This window comes from Natrix helvetica (genome assembly GCF_964273705.1).
Source record: "Natrix helvetica genome assembly, chromosome: 1".
Taxonomy (NCBI): Eukaryota; Metazoa; Chordata; class Lepidosauria; order Squamata; family Natricidae; genus Natrix; species Natrix helvetica.
Window position 1 is genome coordinate 7,875,171 of NC_138548.1, and position 18,156 is coordinate 7,893,326.

General features: G+C 47.0%; 1 protein-coding gene across 1 annotated transcript; it reads right to left on the minus strand.

The window, feature by feature from the left end:
* Positions 1-4,220: 4,220 nt before the first annotated feature.
* Positions 4,221-15,188, minus strand: ARRDC5 (arrestin domain containing 5; the record flags this gene model as incomplete). Its single annotated transcript, XM_081937873.1, has 3 exons — positions 4,221-4,760; positions 11,157-11,365; positions 14,939-15,188. 3 exons carry the CDS (start codon positions 15,186-15,188, stop codon positions 4,221-4,223), a joined length of 999 nt encoding a protein of 332 aa, XP_081793999.1.
* Positions 15,189-18,156: the final 2,968 nt, after the last annotated feature.

Consider the following 18,156-nt stretch of genomic DNA (forward strand, 5'->3'; position numbering starts at 1 on the left):
TGTCCCCGTTTACACAGGGGAGGTTTTAAGCCTACGAGGAGTAGGCGAGCCAGGCCAAGGAGTTACCTTGGCTTGGCCAATGAGGGATCGGTGCAGGGGTGGAGAGGGTGAAAACACAGGTAGAGCAACTTGACAGGTAAAGCCTACACCAAGATGTTGGAGATCTTTTGGAAGTAGGTCAAAGGGAACCTTGTCCTGTTAGGGATCAGTGAGGAGATCCTGTGTCCTTAACTTCAGCAACCTGAAGACCTGTGGACTTCAACTCCCAGAATTCCCCAGCCAGCTATGCTGAGTTGAAGTGCATTCTGGGAGTTGACGTCCATTCGCCTTCAAGCAGTAGAAAAGCACAGCTCTGGATTAAACATGCAAGCTTGCATAGAATACAGGCATTCCCGACTTACGGCCACCCAAAATTTACGTGGCTAAAGGGGGACATTTGTTAAGTGAGGTTTGCCCCATATGACGACCTGTCTTGCCACGTTTGTTAAGTGAATCACTGCGGTTGTTATTGTTCTGACCCAGGCTTCCTTAAAAAGCATGAAGCGGAGTCTTGGTTCCAGCAAAACTCTTTTATTTACATGGCTGTGAATTCCTTCCATTCACAGTCAGCAAGGCTTAGCAAACAGTCTTTCAGAGGAATATTTATCCACACGAACCTTATCTCGCTTGGAGAGCTGCCAGATAACTAGCTTCCAAACACAGGGCAAGGCAACACTTGGCACAGAGTCTCTTACATGGGGAGCTCTCTACATGGGGCTTCCCTTGGGACACGCCCGAAGACTACAGCTAGTCCAGAACGCAGCCGCGCGGGCCATCATGGGGAGTACTAGGTACTCCCACGTAACACCTCTCCTGCACGAGCTGCACTGGCTGCCTGTGGTTTTTCGGGTGCGTTTCAAGGTGTTGATTACCATCTTTAAAGCGCTCCATGGCACAGGACCTAGCTATCTGCGGGATCGCATCCTGCCGCACACATCCCTGCGACCAATCCGCTCTCACAGGGAGGGACTTCTCCTGGTGTCGTCCACCAGGCAATGCCAACGGGCGGCGCCTAGGAGTAGAGCCTTCTCTGTGATGGGCCCAACCCTCTGGAATGACCTCCCCCCCGACATTAGAACCACCACCGACTTCCGCTCCTTCCGACAAAAACTAAAGACTCACCTGTTTCGATTAGCTGGCCTGGCACACCCATAGCTTTTACCTCCTGGCAGATACATTTTAATTGAAATTTCTGGGGAACCATTTTAAATTTAATTCTGTGGGGTATTTTAGGGGTCTTTTAAAGATTGTATTTTATATACTTTACTTGAATGTACAGTTCTTTTAACCTCCTCCATCTAAGCATTTAATTATTTATGTATTTAAATATCTAAGTATTGATTTATCTATGTATTCTTTTTATGTATTGACTGTACACCGCCCCGAGTCCCTTTTGGGAGAGGGGGCGGTCTATAAATATGAATAAAAGTAAAGTAAAGTAAAGTCTTATAGTCACAAAGAGAACTTTCCTCTCTTGAAAGGACCGAAGGAACAAATTGTTTCCTGCAAAAGCCCCCTCCCCATTCACTCCTCTTTTGTTTCTTGTGGGAGGGGCCAATCACCTCCAAGGTGTGGCTTTACTTCTAAGTCGACCCTGCTTTCTTTGCTGTTCCTTTCTTCTGGCAGCCCTGCGCATGCGCACACTGGGAACAGGCTCCAGCTGTTCCTCTGCCTCACTGCTGTCTAGCTCCATCTCTACCTCCGACACAGAGCCTTCGTCTGAGCTTTCCTAAGCCCCCAGGACTGGCCCATGTTCCTCCCCAACCTCCTCACTCTCCGATTCTGCTGGTCGCCACGGGCCACTAGAGTTACATTTAGTTACACAGTTGTGAAGGGGATCTGGCTTCCCCGTTGACTTTACTCATCGGACGTTCGTGAAAGGGATGGCATGACCCCGGGACCCTGCAACGGTCATAAATACGAGTCAGTTGCTGAGTGTCTGAATTTTCATTGCGTGGCCACGGGGATGCAGCAATGGGCATAGGTGTGAAAAATGGTCCTAAGTGTCTCTCTTTTCAGCACTGTTGTAACTTTGAACTGTTTACTAAATGAACTGTTGTAAGTTGAGGACTACCCGTAGTTCTCAATTTACTATAGTTTGTTTAGTGACCGAACCAAAGTATATCTTGGTTCAAGGAACTTCTTGATACCGCAAGGACACAGTGCAATCCGAGGAACAGGCCGTTCTCGGCTTACAATGATTTGTTTTGCGACCGTTTGAAGTCGCAACAGCAGTGAAAAAAAGGGACTTACAGCCGTTTTTCACACTTACGACCATTGCAGCATCGCCACAGTCACGTGATCGAAATTTCACCGCTCGGCGACTGACTCGTGTTTATGACGGTTGCAGTGTCCTGGTGTCATGTGACCATCTGATTAAAAATGTCACTGGGGAAGGCCGATTCACTTAACAACCAGGTTACTAATTGAACAATCACGTGGCTATTTTAACCACTGCAATGATTGACTTAACGAATGTGGCGGGAAAAGTCATAACAGGGGGGCAAAAGTCACTTAACGAATGTCTCATGTTAGCAACATAAATTCTGGACTCCATTGTCATCGCAAGTTGAGGACTACCATTTAGGGCAGGGGTGTCCAAACTTGGGAACTTTAAGACTTGTGGACTTCAACTCCCAGAATTCCCCAGCCAGCCATGCTGGCTGGGGAATTCTGGGAATTGAAGTCCACAAGTCTTAAAGTTCCCAAGTTTGGACACCCCTGACTTAGGGATAGTTAGAGGATCCCCCCCCCCCCAAAATGGATCCCCTCAAATGGAAATGTACTTATGACGTGGATGTGAAGTTTTGTTGTTCGAACTCCCCCATGTGATCATAGTTCGGTCAGTTGGCAACTGGTCATTGTCCAGACATTTTAACCCCAAAATGAAGTTTACAGTTAGTCCTCGTCTTATGACCGCAAAATTTCTGTTGCTAAGTGAGACACTTGTTAAGCGAAGTGTGCCCCGTTTTACAAGCTTTCCTGCCCCTGCTGTTAAGTGAATCGCTGCGCGCATGGTCGTTCAGTGAATCTGGCATTCCCCATGGACTTGGCTTGTCGGAAATTCGCAAAATGCAACCGTGAGACACGGCAACCGTCATAAATGGGAATCAGTTGCCAAGAGGCTGAATATTGAACCGGGGACCACAGGGATGCTGCAATGGTTGTAAGTGCGAAAAATGGTCCTAAGTCACTTCGTTGCATTTAGTGATCGTGGCAAACGGTCGCTAAAAAAATGGCTGTAAGTTGAGGTCTACCTGTACCTCCTCCTTCCATCAGAAATGTTGCATAGCAAACAACGGCTTCGCGTAATGACCGCAGATTCGCTTCCTGAATGGAGTGATTCGCTTAACGACCACTCCAAAACAAGGTGATAAGATCAGATTGATTGCATTATGAGCTGCGGTGGTTAGAGTGCAGTACTGTAGGCTACTTCTGCTGCCTGCTGACTGACTGCAGTTCAGCAGTTCAAATCCCACCAGGCTCAAGGTTGACTCAGCCTTCCATCCTTCCGATGGGTAGGTAAAACGAGAACCCAGATTCTCAGGGGCAAGAGGCTGACTCTGTCAACCGCTTAGAGAGGGCTGTAAAAGCACTATAAAGCAGTATATAAGTCTAAGTGCTGTTGCTATTGCTATTCAAAAGGTAAAAGTTTCCCTTGCACATGTGTGCTACTCGTTCCCAACTCTAGGGGGCGATGCTCATCTCCATTTCAAAGACGAAGAGCCAGCGCTGTCCGAAGAAGTCTCCATGGTCATTTGGCCGGCATGAGTAAATGCCGAAGGCGCATGGAACGCTGTTCCCTTCCCACCAAAGTTGGTTCCTATTTTTCTACTTGCATTTTTCATCCTTTCAAACCGCTAGGATGGCAGAAGCTGGGACAAGTAACGGAAGCTCGCTCCGTTATGCGGTGCTAAGGATCCAAACCTTTCGATCGACAAGCTCAGCGTCTTAGCCACTGAGCCCACCGCGTCCCCCGCTATTGCTATTATGACCTGGTTAATAAACATCACGAACTATGACCATAACAGGCCGCTCCCATTACGATTGTAAGTCGAGGACAGCCGGTAAAACCCAACCGAATGGACCGTGAGTCTCGGAAATGGAAACGTAGAGCAAACTTTTAATGAACCGGGAGACGGGGAACGGAGGACCTGACCCATTTTGAAAACTATAGCAACCTATTTGGATAAAAACGGCGAAGGGTTTGGGGGGGCGAAGGATCCGCGGGCTTCCTTCGTTTCTTCGGCCGATCCCGTGGCTTCATTTCTGACCACGATGGGGATCTTGGCTACCACCCTGTTGAGACACCAGGGGAAGTTGACCATGCCCGTCAGCTCATAACCGATCTCCATGATGTCGTCCGATTTTTGAGCGCTGGTGAGGGGCATCACTTTGGGCAAGCAGAGGGTGCTGTGAATCTTGGTGAACTCGCACGGGCCCCTCTCGATGTTCGACTCCAGGCGCAACATCTCTTCGTGCTGCTCTAACGTCCGCCGCTCCGCTCGGAGGTTGAAGGCTTTGTAGAGGACCACCGAGTGGAGGGTGAAGACCACCTTCCGGATGGACTTGCCCGTCGGGTTGGTGATTTCGGTGGTGAAGGCGATGTTGTCACCTGGGAGGTAGATGCTCTTGCTCAGCGACATGCGCAAGGTGATGGGGGCGTTCCTGAGGCAACAGTTGTACGCCAGGACCTGCTGGACTTCCACCACCAAAGGGTACTGAAAGGAAGGAAGGAGAGAAGGCAAGGTTGAAGGAAAAGCTTAGGAGATCGGGAGGAGGAGGAGAAGAAGGTTATAAAGGTTGAGGTACCACCAGCAGTCATTGTGGTTTGATACCTCCGAAGGATCCAGATGGAGAAGAATGGGCCAAGATTTCCACAGGGAGGGTCCACCTCTTGGAACTCAACCGTGAAAATTGAGAATAGAATAGAGTAGAGTAGAGTAGAGTAGAGTAGAGTAGAGTAGAGTAGAGTAGAGTAGAGTAGAACAGAACAGAATAGAATAGAATAGAATAGAATAGAATAGAATTCTTTATTGGCCAAGTGTAATTGGACACATGAGGAATTTGTCTTCGGTGCAAATGCTCTCAGGGTACATAAAGAAAAATAAAATACATTTATCAAGAATCATAAGATAAGAAAACTATATTTGGAGTTGTGGATGATTGATGACACTATGGTTAACTGAAAGTATAAATGTGCAATATGAATTAATGGGAATCTTTTGTTTTAATCTATAAAGATTTATTGTTACCTAATAGATAATTATGGATTCAAGGAAATAAGGGCTGTCACAAATGAAAGAATACTAATGGTAATTTGAACACATAATGCTCAATGAAATATTCAGTTATGTTTAATGGATAACCTGTGACTTTATTTTTAACTGTAAAAACCGTTGCACAAAAACTTGTAACCAAACAACATGCTTGATGAAACCAAGGGAAGTTGTTTTTTCTCCTTGCTTTTGTTCTGTATGTGTTGTCTTGTTTTTTTTAAAGAAAAATAAATAAATAAAAAACTTTTTAAAAAAAAGAATCACAAGATACAACAGTTAGTGATAATCATAGCTTACTAAAAAGCAATGAAATTATACTAGGAAACAAATACAACAATAATACATTTTAAAGGTACAAGCAACATGGTTATAGTCATAAGTGGAAAGAGATAGGTACTAGGAAGGAGGAGAAGAAGAATTAATAGGTAATATGACAATGTTGTGGGGATTAGTTGTTTAGCAGAGTGATGGCATTTAGGAAAAAACTCCTTGTGTCTAGTTGTTCTGCCATGCAGTGCCCTATAGCGTCGTTTTGAGGATAGAAATTTCAACTTCTATGCATAGAATAGAATACAATAGAATAGAGTAGAGTAGAGTAGAATAGAATAGAATAGAATAGAATAGAATAGAATATTGTTAGATGGCCTTGGTGTAGAATAATACAGTTGGAAGCAACCTTGGAGGTCTTCTAGCCTACTCAAGCTGGAGACCCTATACCGTTTCAGACAAATGGCTATCCAACATCTTCTTTAAAACTCCCAGTGTTGGAGCACTCACAACTTCTAGAGGCAAGCAGTTCCACTGGTTAATTGTTCTCACTGTCAGGAAATTTCTCCTTAGTTCCAGGTTGCTTCTCTCCTTGATTATCCCAAAAGTCCTTTTTCAAGAGGCAACTGGACTTTCTGTTTTTTCTTTGAAGACGTTTCACCTCTCATCCAAGAAGCTTCTGAGCTGAAGAAAATTCTGGGATGACGAGCGAAACATCTTCAAACAAAAAACAGAAAATTTTTGAAAAAGCACTTTGGGGACAACCATGACCCGGATGACTGAGAATCTCCATAGACACTCTGCTTGATTAGTTTCCACCAGTGACGTGCGGTCAGGGGAGGCAGGGCCTCACCTCTTTTCATGAAATAATAGTATATAATATTATATACTATATATATATATAATATTATAATATTATATACATTTGTCCGGCCGCGCCCGGGAGCTGAGGAGGCAGAAATGTTGTCGGCGCTTCCGGATGACGAAGGCACGCAAACACGCATCTACCCAGCTGTCTTTTCCAGCCTCCTAGCGCTCTTTTCCACCGATCGCGCATGTTGTGCGCGCAAGAAGGAAAAGTCCGCAGCGAAGCCCTTGTCGCCCCGAGCTCTTGTTTGCACTTCCGCCCCTTTTTCTTCGCTCCATCCCGCTCCGGCTCTGGAAGGGCCAGCGAGGTTGGCTCCAGCTGAGATCGAGAGGGAGGAGAGGAGGGGGTAGCTGCGGGCTACCTTATGGCCAAATGCGCACGAAAAGCGTGCGCGATCGGTGGAAAAGAGCGCTAGGTAGCTGGAAAAGACAGCTGGGTAGATGCGTGTTTGCGTGCCTCTCTCCTCAGCCCCAAAACTCCGTCCGCGCGACTCACTTCCAAGGCGGTAGCTGGAGAGGCACGCAAGAACGGCGAGCGGTTTCCCACCAAAGCGGCGTTATGCGCGCAAGAAGGCGCTGCCGGAGGATAAAGGCATGCAAACACGCATCTACCCAGCTGTCTTTTCCAGCTACCTAGCGCTCTTTTCCACCGATCGCGCACGCTTTTCGTGCGCATTTGGCCGGAAGGTAGCCCGCAGCTACCCCCTCCTCTCCTCCCTCTCGATCTCGGCTGGAGCCAACCTCGCTGGCCCTTCCAGAGCCGGAGCGGGATGGAGCGAAGAAAAAGGGGCGGAAGTGCAAACAAGAGCTCGGGGCGACAAGGGCTTCGCCGCAGACTTTTCCTTCTTGCGCGCACAACATGCACGATCGGTGGAAAAGAGCGCTAGGTAGCTGGAAAAGATAGATGGGTAGATGTGTGTTTGCATCCCTTTGTCCTCCGGCAGCACCTTCTTGCGCGCAGAACGCCGCTTTGGTGGGAAACCACTCGCTGTTCTTGCGCGCCTCTCCAGCCACCGCCTTGGAAATGAGTCATGCGGACGGAGCTTTGGGGCTGAGGAGAGAGGCAGGGACGGAGGGAGTGGGGGGAGAGGAGCCGCCCCCCTCACCCCGCAGGCAATGGGGAAAGCTTTCCTGAAATGGGGGGGGGTGTCATGGGAAATAAAAAGGGCGCGCGCTGGGGGGGACGAAGGAGGCTTTGGCGCGCCTTATAGGCAGGTGGGAAAGCAACGAAAGGGGCAGCGAGGGCGGGCGGTGCCTGCAGGCGGCAAGGCTTGAGCGGGGTGAAAGCGCAGCCCCTTTCGTTGCTTTCCCATTCACCCCGCTCAAGCCTTGCCCGAGGGAGCTGGGGATCGGGCTTTGGGTTGGTGGGAGACCTTGAAGGAGTGGGGGGGGAAGGGACTGGCGCAGGTGGAGGAAGCAATGCTACGCGGATCAGTGCACTCCGCGGTCCCCTTAATGTTCACTCAGGAAGGCGGAGAATGGGACCACATGTGCTGCACACGTGGTCCCATTCCCCGCCTTCCTGATGACATCACCAGCCTCCCCAGCCATAACCCTCACCGCACGTCACTGGTTTCCACCCATTGCTTCTTGTTCTACCCTCAGGTGCCTTGGAAAATAGTTTGACTCCCTCTTCTTTGTGGCAACCCCTGAGATATTGGAAGACTGCTATCATGTCTCCCCTAGTCCTTCTTTCTATTAAACTAGACATACCCAGTTCCTGCAACCGTTCTTCATATGTTTTAGTCTCCAGTCCCCTAATCCTCTTTCTTGCTCTTCTCTGCACTCTTTCTAGAGTCTCCACATCTTTTTTACATCGTGGCAACCAAAATTGGATGCAATATTCAAAGCATGATCGAAACCAAGGCCACCAGAGAGGTCATCATGTTTGATAACCCAGAAGAACCCAGGTTGAGGAGAATGGACCAAGGTCTCCTCTGGATGGGCCCATCTCTTAAAACTCAACCATGAAAATTATTAAGAATAGTCTTGGAGCAATTATCTTCTCCCTTACCTGAACTTTCTGACCTCATAATCATGTTTGAAGGATGGAATGAGAACTAAGTTAATTAACAGTCAGTCAGTCAGTCAGTCAGTCTGTCTGTCTGTCTGTCTGTCTCTCTCTCTCTCTCTCTCTCCATCCATCCATCCATCCATCCATCCATCCATCCATCCATCCATCCATCCATCCATCTATCTATCTATCTATCTATCTATCTATCTATCTATCTATCTCTGTGTGTGTTCCCAAACTGGGAACAAAATACTGTGCGGGTAAGACACCGCTAACATCCCTCGAGATGTGTGTTCTGTTCAGGTATAGCCTGTTGTGCCTTAAAATGGCTTCTACTGTACTGCCGCAAAAATGGCTTCTACTGTACAGCGCAGTGGAGTTGCCATAGTAACGGCTTCACAGTACTCCACAAGGGGGCTCCCTCTGGTAAGGGGGGAAATCCAACATTAGAAATTACGTTTGGTCCCGGCATTTCCCCCCTATAAATAAATACCTGGGCAATGCCCGGTTATAAGCTAGTAAATCAATAAATAAATCAACAGAGGGATAGTATCAAGATCACAAGAAGTGATAGTACCGCTTTACACCGCACTTGTGACACCACACTTGGAATATTGAGTCCAGTTCTGGACATCACAATATGAAAAAGATGTTGAGACCCTAGAAAGAGTGCAGAGAAGAGCAATGAAGATGATGAAGGGTCTGGAGGATAAACCTTATGGTGATACTCTTGAAGGAACTAGGTATGTCTAGTCTAACAAGCAGGAGGACTAGTCTAGGGGTGACGTGGTAACAATCTTCTGGTACTTGTGACGCTGTCACAGAGAAGAGGGAGTCAAACTATTCTCCAAAGCACCTGAAGGCAGGATAAGAAGCAATGGGTGGAAACTAATCAAGGAGAGAAGCCATCTGGAACTAAGGAGAAATTTCCCGACAGTGAGAACAATTAATCAGTGGAACAGCTTTCCTCCAGAAGTTGAGAATGCGCCAACACTGGAGGTTTTCAAAAACAGAGTGGACAACCATTTGACTGCGATGGTGAAGGCTCCTGCCTAGAGCAGGGGGCTGGACTGGAAGACCTCTGAGGTCCCTTCCAGAGCTATGATTCAACGTCCTATATTTTAATAAAGCGAGACCCGGTATGTTCCTTAAGCTGGTGGTTTTAACCATAAATCCCCTTTGGAGACCATGAATACATTTCAGGGGATCTGTGAAGTTGGGTAGGGGAAAAAACTTTATATTCACTAACCTTTAACTGAAATTTATTTAACAGATTGAATGAATTGATAATGGCTTAACTGAATGGATTAGGAGCCAGTTTGATCTAGTGGTTAAGAAACCAGGAGACGGTGAGCTCTAGTCCCACCTTAGCCATGAAAGCTAACTGGGTGACTTTGGGCCAATCACCAGGAGACGGTGAGTTCTAGTCCTGCCTTAGCCATGAAAGCCGACTGGGTGACTTTGGGCCAATCACCAGGAGATGGTGAGTTCTAGTCCCGCCTTGGCCATGAAAGCTAACTGGGTGACTTTGGGCCAATCACCAGGAGACGGTGAGTTCTAGTCCCGCCTTAGCCATGAAAGCCAACTGGGTGACTTTGGGCCAATCACCAGGAGACGGTGAGTTCTAGTCCCGCCTTGGCCATGAAAGCCGACTGGGTGACTTTGGGCCAATCACCAGGAGACGGTGAGTTCTAGTCCTGCCTTAGCCATGAAAGCCGACTGGGTGACTTTGGGCCAATCACCAGGAGATGGTGAGTTCTAGTCCCGCTTTGGCCATGAAAGCCAACTGGGTGACTTTGGGCCAATCACCAGGAGACGGTGAGTTCTAATCCCGCCTTAGCCATGAAAGCCAACTGGGTGACTTTGGGCCAATCACCAGGAGACAGTGAGTTCTAGTCCCGCCTTAGCCATGAAAGCCGACTGGGTGACTTTGGGCCAATCACCAGGAGACGGTGAGTTCTAGTCCCGCCTTAGCCATGAAAGCCGACTGGGTGACTTTGGGCCAATCATCAGGAGACGGTGAGTTTTAGTCCCGCCTCAGGCATGTAGTTATTACAGTGGATTGTCTCAGGGTCATGTGATCATTACTTGAGATCTTCCCAGCTGGCTTCTGACAAGCCAAGTCAATAGGAAAAGATGGATTCTCTTAAAGACCATGCAATTTGCTTAACAACTGCAGTGATTCATTTAACAACCATGTCAAAAATGTTGTAAAATAAGGCACGACTCACTTAACAACCGCTTTGCTTGGCAATGGAAATTCTGCTCCCAACCGTGGTCGTAAATTGAGGACTATCTGTATATTGGGAGGGAGAAGGGGGGAATTCAAGGATGGCCATTCGACTTTGAAGTAACGACCACATTTGAGCTGAACATTTAAGAAGGTTTTGCCCGATTTTACGACCTTTCTTACCAAAGTTGTTAAGTGAATCCCTGCAGTCGTTACATCAGAAGCGCCGTTGCTAAGTGAATCCTGCTTCCTCATTGACTTGGCTTGTCAGCAGGTCGCAAAGAGGGATCATGCGACCCCGGGACACTGCAGCCGTCATAAATACGAGTCAGTTGCCAAGCGCCTGAATTTTGATCACATGACCGCAGGGATGCTGCAAATGTTAAGTCACTTTTTTCAGCGCCATCGTAAGGTCGAAAGGGCAGTAAGCGAGCGGTTGTAAGTGGAGGACGACTTGTACCTTGGATTGCACTGTGTCCTGGCTGTAGAGGGACGTCCCTTGAACCAAGATGTACTTTTTCTGCTTGCCCAGGATAAGTTCTCGCGTGGCACAGAGGGCTTGGAGGAAGTAGCTGATTCTCCCCACGCGGCTGGTGAAAGTGGACGGGATCCTCGGAGGTAAGACGAAGTCGAAATCAAACTTATGCACACCTGGGCCCAGCCAGTTATCTGCAAATCAAGAAGCAAAGCCAAAAAATCTCATTTTCCATCTACAGACCCCTCACATCCTGGACATAAACGGTTTCAACATCTACCCTCAAAATGACGCTATAGTAGTGACGTGGGGTGAGGTTTATGGCTGGTGAGGCACTGACACAGTGGTGGGTTTCAATTTTATTTAGATTTGTGGACTTCAACTCCCAGAATTCCACAGCCAGGCATGCTCAGTTCCGATTTAAAGCGACAGCATTTTTCTCCTTTGCGAAAGAATTTTCTTTCTTTCTTTTTCTTCTCCCTTCCCCTCCTTCCTCCCTCTCTCCCTCCCTCCCCACTCTCTCAAACACACACACACACACACACAGAGGTTGGATTGGACTACACAGACGTTCCCCCAGCCCCGGAAGGATGCAACCCAGCTTCACTGCTTACAGGTTTGAAAAGGCAACGTGGCTCTGCCTGCAATCAAACTACACTTTGAAGTTTGAAGTTTGAATTCCTCCCCCTCCCTCCGACCCACACGTACCTTTTCCAGCTGTTTCAGAGAGGATTTCAACTCTGCTCTTGCCTCGGGTCCTCTGAAGAAGCCCCGCCCAAACGAGCGCCCTCTACTATGAGGCAGGAGAACTGCATGCCTCACCTACGTCAGGAATTTTTAGGCTTTTAACCCTTGCTTAACTCTGCTCGAGTGATCATAAAACGCCTAAAGTCAGACTAGATGAGGCATGCAGTTCTCCTGCCTCATAGTAGAGGGCGCTTTTTTAGAGACTTTTTTAAACAGTTAAGCAGAGTCATCCACGGTGAGGCAGCAACTAGCTCAGCCTTTTTCCTTTCACATTTCTTTTCATGATTACAGTGGTGAGGCTGTGCCTCCCCGGCCTCCCCTGACTGCACGTCACGTCACTGCGCTATTGGGCAGGGGTATCAAACTCAAGGCTCGCGGGCCGGAGGTGGTCGGATCCGGCCCATGCGGCAGTTCTGCAAACGGTAAGGGACTGGCCTACATCGCTTCGGCTGCCACGCCCACCCAATCCCGGCATCATGCGGGCATCAGTGATGGGATTCAAAACGTTTGGATCCTGTTCTGTGGGCGTGGCCTGGTGGGCGTGGCAGGGGAAGGTTACTGCAAAATCCACATTTCCTCCCGATCAGCTGGGACTCAGGAGGCAGAGAATAGATGGGGGCAGGGCCAGCCACAGGTGGCAATTACTGGTTCTCCGTATTACTCAAAATTTCCGCTACCGGTTCTCGGGAACTGGTCAGAACCTGCTGAATAAGCACCTCTGGCGCGCATGCACACAGGAGGCAGCAGGCGCCCACGCGCAAAGGAAAGGCCCATGCCATCCCGCCAGGCACGGGTGCACAGAGGAGGCGGCCGGGATGGTGGAGACGGGGCCTGCACACACACACACAAACACACACACCGCCACCACAAAGGACAACTAGAATGCTGATCCGGCCCACGAAGAAATCGAGTTAGGGCATTGCACGCCAGAACAACTAAATGCAAGGATAGTTTCCATCCCTCCCCCTCCCCTCCATGCCATCACTCTGCTAAACAACTCGTTCTCACAACACCACCGTCAAAATATCTAGAAAGGTTGTATTACTAGGATTCTCCTCAGCTTTTCTATTGCCTATTTCCTTATCTCCTTATGAGTATGCTGCTTGTATCTTACGGTTTATATTGTTTTATTTAGTATCCTAATAGGATTTATGTTGATTGCTTATTTAGTATCCTATGATTATCCCTGTGTTGTATATTATGATTCATGATGAATGTATCTTTATAGTGACTATGATTATGATTTTTCACTTATTGCTGGTATGTACACTGAGAACTTATGCAGAGGAGACAATTTCCTTGTTTGTTCAATCACATTTGGTCAATGAAGAATTGTATTGCATTGTATTTTACTGTACTATGTTGTATTGTATTGTATCCTAGTCTTGTCTAGTCTAGTCTATTCCTTATTCTCTTATCTTCTCTTCCCTCCTTTCCTTATTCCTCATTCCTTGTTCATTCCCTATTCCATTCCATTCCATTCCATTCATTTCTGTTCTGTTCTGTTCTGTTCTGTTCTGTTCTGTTCTGTTCTACTCTACTCTACTCTACTCTAAATTTTCCCCTTCTTTGCTTCTAGGCAAAGAAATTCATCAGGGTTCATTTTCCACCCACTTCCAGGGTGTGCCTTTGTCTTCTGAAAGATCTTCCTTAGGTGAGCTGCAATATTCAAATGAGGCTGGGACACACGTTTTGCCAGGAAAGGGGGGAAAAAACCCAGCTTTTTAAAAAAAGGCAAAAGGTGAAATCAAAGGGACTTTTTTATATATAAAAAAGTCCCTTCTCCATAGGTGGGGTCTTAAATTCCCAACTAGCATTACTGGAATTAGAAGAAACGACAGCTGCGGTATACCTGGAAGGCAAGTTGTGGGAGAAATCTGGGCTAATATATTACATTTCCAAACCTCTGGCAGGAGAAGAAGGTAAATATCTTAATAAATTGCAGGCCCCGGAGAAGATTGCAATGATGGGTGGCGCCCCAGCAAAGAAGACACATACCAGGCAAGTTTACAATATATTGCAGGAGATGTATAATTATCCCAATATTTCTTTAGGCTTGCAAACAACAGGAAATTACATAATGGGGGAGATAAGAAGACACGAAGGCTTATTTTTCATGAGTGGGTGTGGAGCAGCTTTGGGGAAAGATTAGGGACCAGTGGGGCAGGAGGCAGGTCCTTCCCTGCCTGCGTGGGAGCCCAGAAGCAAGCAGGGAAAGACGAATCCCTTTCTGAGCATATGCAGGCAGTTCTTGACTTACGATAGTTTATTTAGTGACCGTTCACATTTACGACATCACTGAAAAAAGGGATTTGTGACTGTTTTCCACACGGATGACCGTTGAAGCCTTCCCGTGGTCAACATGATAAAAATTGGTAATTGGTAATTGGTAACTGACTCCAGTGTCCCGGGGTCATGTGATCAACTTAACCTCTGCAGTGATTTGCTTAATAATTGGGTCAAGAAAGGTCCTAAAATAAAGCATTTGTTCACTGAACAAATGTTTCACTTAGCAGCAGACATTTTTGGGCTCCATTGGGGTCATAAGTTGAGGACTGCCTGTGTAACACCATTCCGTGCCGCAGGGAATCCCCAACTTACAACCATTCGTTTAATGAAGCTTTGAAGTTACAACGGCACTGGGGGGAAAAAATGACCGATGACCATTCGTTACACATAATGACGGTTGCAGCATCCCGGTGGACTTCAACTCCCAGAAGTCCCCAGCTAAAAGGGCCATTGCTGAGAATCCTGGGAGCTGAGTCCACAAAGCTGGAGGGCCTGCCCCTCCTCAATAGATGGGAACAAAGAGAGGCTCAAACCCTTTGCTGCCACCTAATGGCCACCTTTTATGTTTGCAGTTGAAATCAGGAAGCCTTGGTGGGAAATACTGTGGTTTGTTAAAAAACATGATAAGTCCGTCCACACAACCCCTCCCAGGAAGACTTCCTCCCCCCCCACCCATTCCAGCCCCCTTTCTGCTTAACTGCCTCGTGGCAATCCCAGTTAAGCAGCCTCACGTTCAATCTTGAATGTTTTCGTCTTGTGAACGTAGTCCGCCTTGTTAACGCAGGTGGCTTTCTGGCTGTAGTCCTTCTCCAAGTGGGCCTCTTCCGTCCACTCCAGGTAGCCTCTTCCAATGAGGTCAACCTTCAGCAGAGGGTCCACTAGAGTGCTGTGAAGACTGAGAATCAGCTGCCCCTCGACGGTTGAGCCTGCCAGGTAGACTTCCTTGGGTATCACTAGCTCAATAGATTTCACCACCGACATGGGTGGGCATTGAGCTCAGGAACCGGCCCCCTTCGAGGGGCCCTGAAGACGCAGAAGGTTTCTCTTGGAGAGGATGGGTCTTGAATGAAGAAGCTTTGTGACATCAGCTCGTGATGCAGTGAAATTGGCTGCTGGACAGTTAAGAGGCAGTCTAGATGGCAGGGAAATCCCTAAATATTTGTGGAGATGGCCTCTTCCAGGGAGACCGCCTGACCCTCAGTCTCTGCCAATGGTGAGTCGAGCATCACAGTTCTGGAATCTTCTGCTGCTGGAGATCCACCTGCAGATTGTTCCAGCGCTCTCATGCGCCTCCTTTCTTGAAACATGGATTCGCTTTTCATTAGTTGACCATGGTTACTTGGGGAAAAAAAAACTATGGAATAACAAACACATTTCCTGACCAAACAATTAATCAGTGGAACAACTTGCCTCCAGAAATTGTAAATGCTCCATCACTGGAAGTTTTTTAAAAAGAGATTGGACAACCATTTCTCTGAAGTGGTGTAGGGTTTTCTGCCCAAGAAGGGGGTTGGACTAGAAGACCTCCAAGGTCCCTTCCAACTCAGTTATTCTATTCCCATTCCTATTTCTGTTGTATTCTATTCTATTTCTATTTCTATTCTGTAATTCCCTTCTTGTTTTCTCACCTCCTCTAATCTAAACCTTCCCTTGTTTGTTAGGTCAAGGAGAGGAGACCACTTAGAGATTCTAGACTGGGAAGTTTAAACAAGACCTGGAAGTTGTGAAGATCACATGAAGTGTTAATACCACTTTATAATGCCTTGGTAAGACCACCCTTTGAATACGGCATCCAGTTTTGGTCGCCACGATGTAGAAAAGATGTGGAGACTCTGGAAAGAGTGCAGAGAAGAGCAACAAAGAGGATTAGGGGACTGGAGACTAAAACATAGGAAGAACGCTTGCAGGAACTGGGCATGTCTAGTTTAATGAAAAGAAGGACTAGGGGAGACATGATAGCAGTCTTCCAATATCTCAGGGGCTGCAACAAAGACCAGGGGGTCAAGCTATTCTCCAAAGCACCTGAGGGCAGGACAAGAAGCAATGGGTGGAAACTAAGCAAGGAGAGAAGCAACCTAGAAATAAGGAGAAACTTCCTTACACTGAGAACAAGCAATCATTGGAATGGATTGCTCCATTCCATAAAGATTCTACACAATCTTTAAAGAAAGGTTGTGTAGAAAGTCAGCACTCACCCACACTCCTAGAGAAATATTTTGGGGAATATTAAAAAGGCAGGATAGAACATTTCCCTTAAAGGAGAAATGGTTAAAATAAAAAGGGAGGGGGGGAGAAACCAGCCAGCACCAGTCTCCCCCTCCCTAAGCAGAAACTGGGGTGGCCAGTTTTTAGAAATGCAGATTTGGTAATCCATTCAGAAAGATTGGGCCAGACAAAAACTCCAGATAAGCAATTAGGTCGATGAGATTAACTCAGGCAAACATCTAGGATTTGCATTTGCCCTTCTGCTGTTGGGAAAAACGTCCTTCGGGGGTTCAGCTCCAAGTGGGGAAAAAGACACTGGAAACATGGAGGCTGCTTGGAAAGATGGTTTAATGGTGGACTGGACCACATGGCTTGAGTTCCTCAGCAGAAAAGGGGGATCAATGCTTCCAGATGTTGGGTGAAGAAGAAAAGAGGCAGAGATGCTGAAAGACCCTGGTTTTATGCCTTCTCTGGCCTTTGATCTTGATCTCGTATTCTGATTGGTTGTCAGACTCTCCATGGGGCCACGCAGGGGCAACTCTCTAGGTTGTGTTTTGAGTCCAAATTTGGTTGAGCCTTGCTTCTTCCCAGGTGTCCTTTGGTGAGATGGGTGAAGGGCTAATACTATCATGCCTTAATTCCATCACCCTGGAGCTGAAGGGGGGAGATCTTTGTTATGTAGAATAGAGTGGCTCAGGCCCTTAATGGCCCATTGACAAAGGTGGGGGTTATTAAGAGTGTTTCCTACCTAAAAACATTTCTCTCCATTTCTGATCCAGGGAAATGTAATATTCTGCCTTTTCAATATTTCCCAGGATATTTCATTTTTCTAGGAGAGGGATGGGTGCTAACTTCCTACACTGCCTATGCAGCCAGCCGTGACCCCATAGGAAACTGATAACAGCCATTAGAATATTAACGTACATGCCCTTGCACAGGAACAGGAAGCTCAAATACAAAGCCAGAAGAAGGAATAAAAACCCACCCACTCTCAACTCCATTTTGTCAGCTGCCCCAGAACTACAAACAATGGTGGTTTTGCTTCATCAATAAACCAACTTTCTTTCCAATCGGCCTCCATTTTAGTTCCAGAGCCTTTCTTCTATCTTGGAACTGAACCAGATGGATTTTCCTTCCAACAATGGGGCAATTGCTTGTCTGGAATGGTACAGGGTTTCCTGCCTCAGCATGGGGTTGGACTAGAAGACCTCCGAGGTCCCTTCTAACTCTGTTATTCTGTTATTTTATTTATTCTTTCCACATACTTATAACCTATCCCAAATCCAAAGGACTCCAGTCACGATGTCAAGCAAAAAGACAAAACACCATTATACTGAAATCCTAGTCGGAATCAAAATCAAACATTAGCTGGGCCTAAAAAGGCCTGGATTTAAAAAAAAAATTAGCATCTGTACTTGTATGTTTTTATCATTCAGATCCTTGCTTGTTCAGGCAACACCCTTCCCTGGTGACTAATTTAATCGGTTACCAAATTAACTTCCATGTTTTGTATTTGGACAATATCCCTAATTCCGTGTTTCTCAACCTTTGGCAGCTATGAAGATATGTGGACTTCAACTCCCAGAATTCCCCAGCCATCTTGCAAACAGATTGGATTCCTGACATTAAAAAGACCAAGTAGTGCGTGATGGTGAACCTATGGGAAATATTGAAAAAGGCAGAATATTCTATTTCCCCTGGATCAGAAATGGAGAAACATGTTTTTAGGTAGGAAACAGGCTCA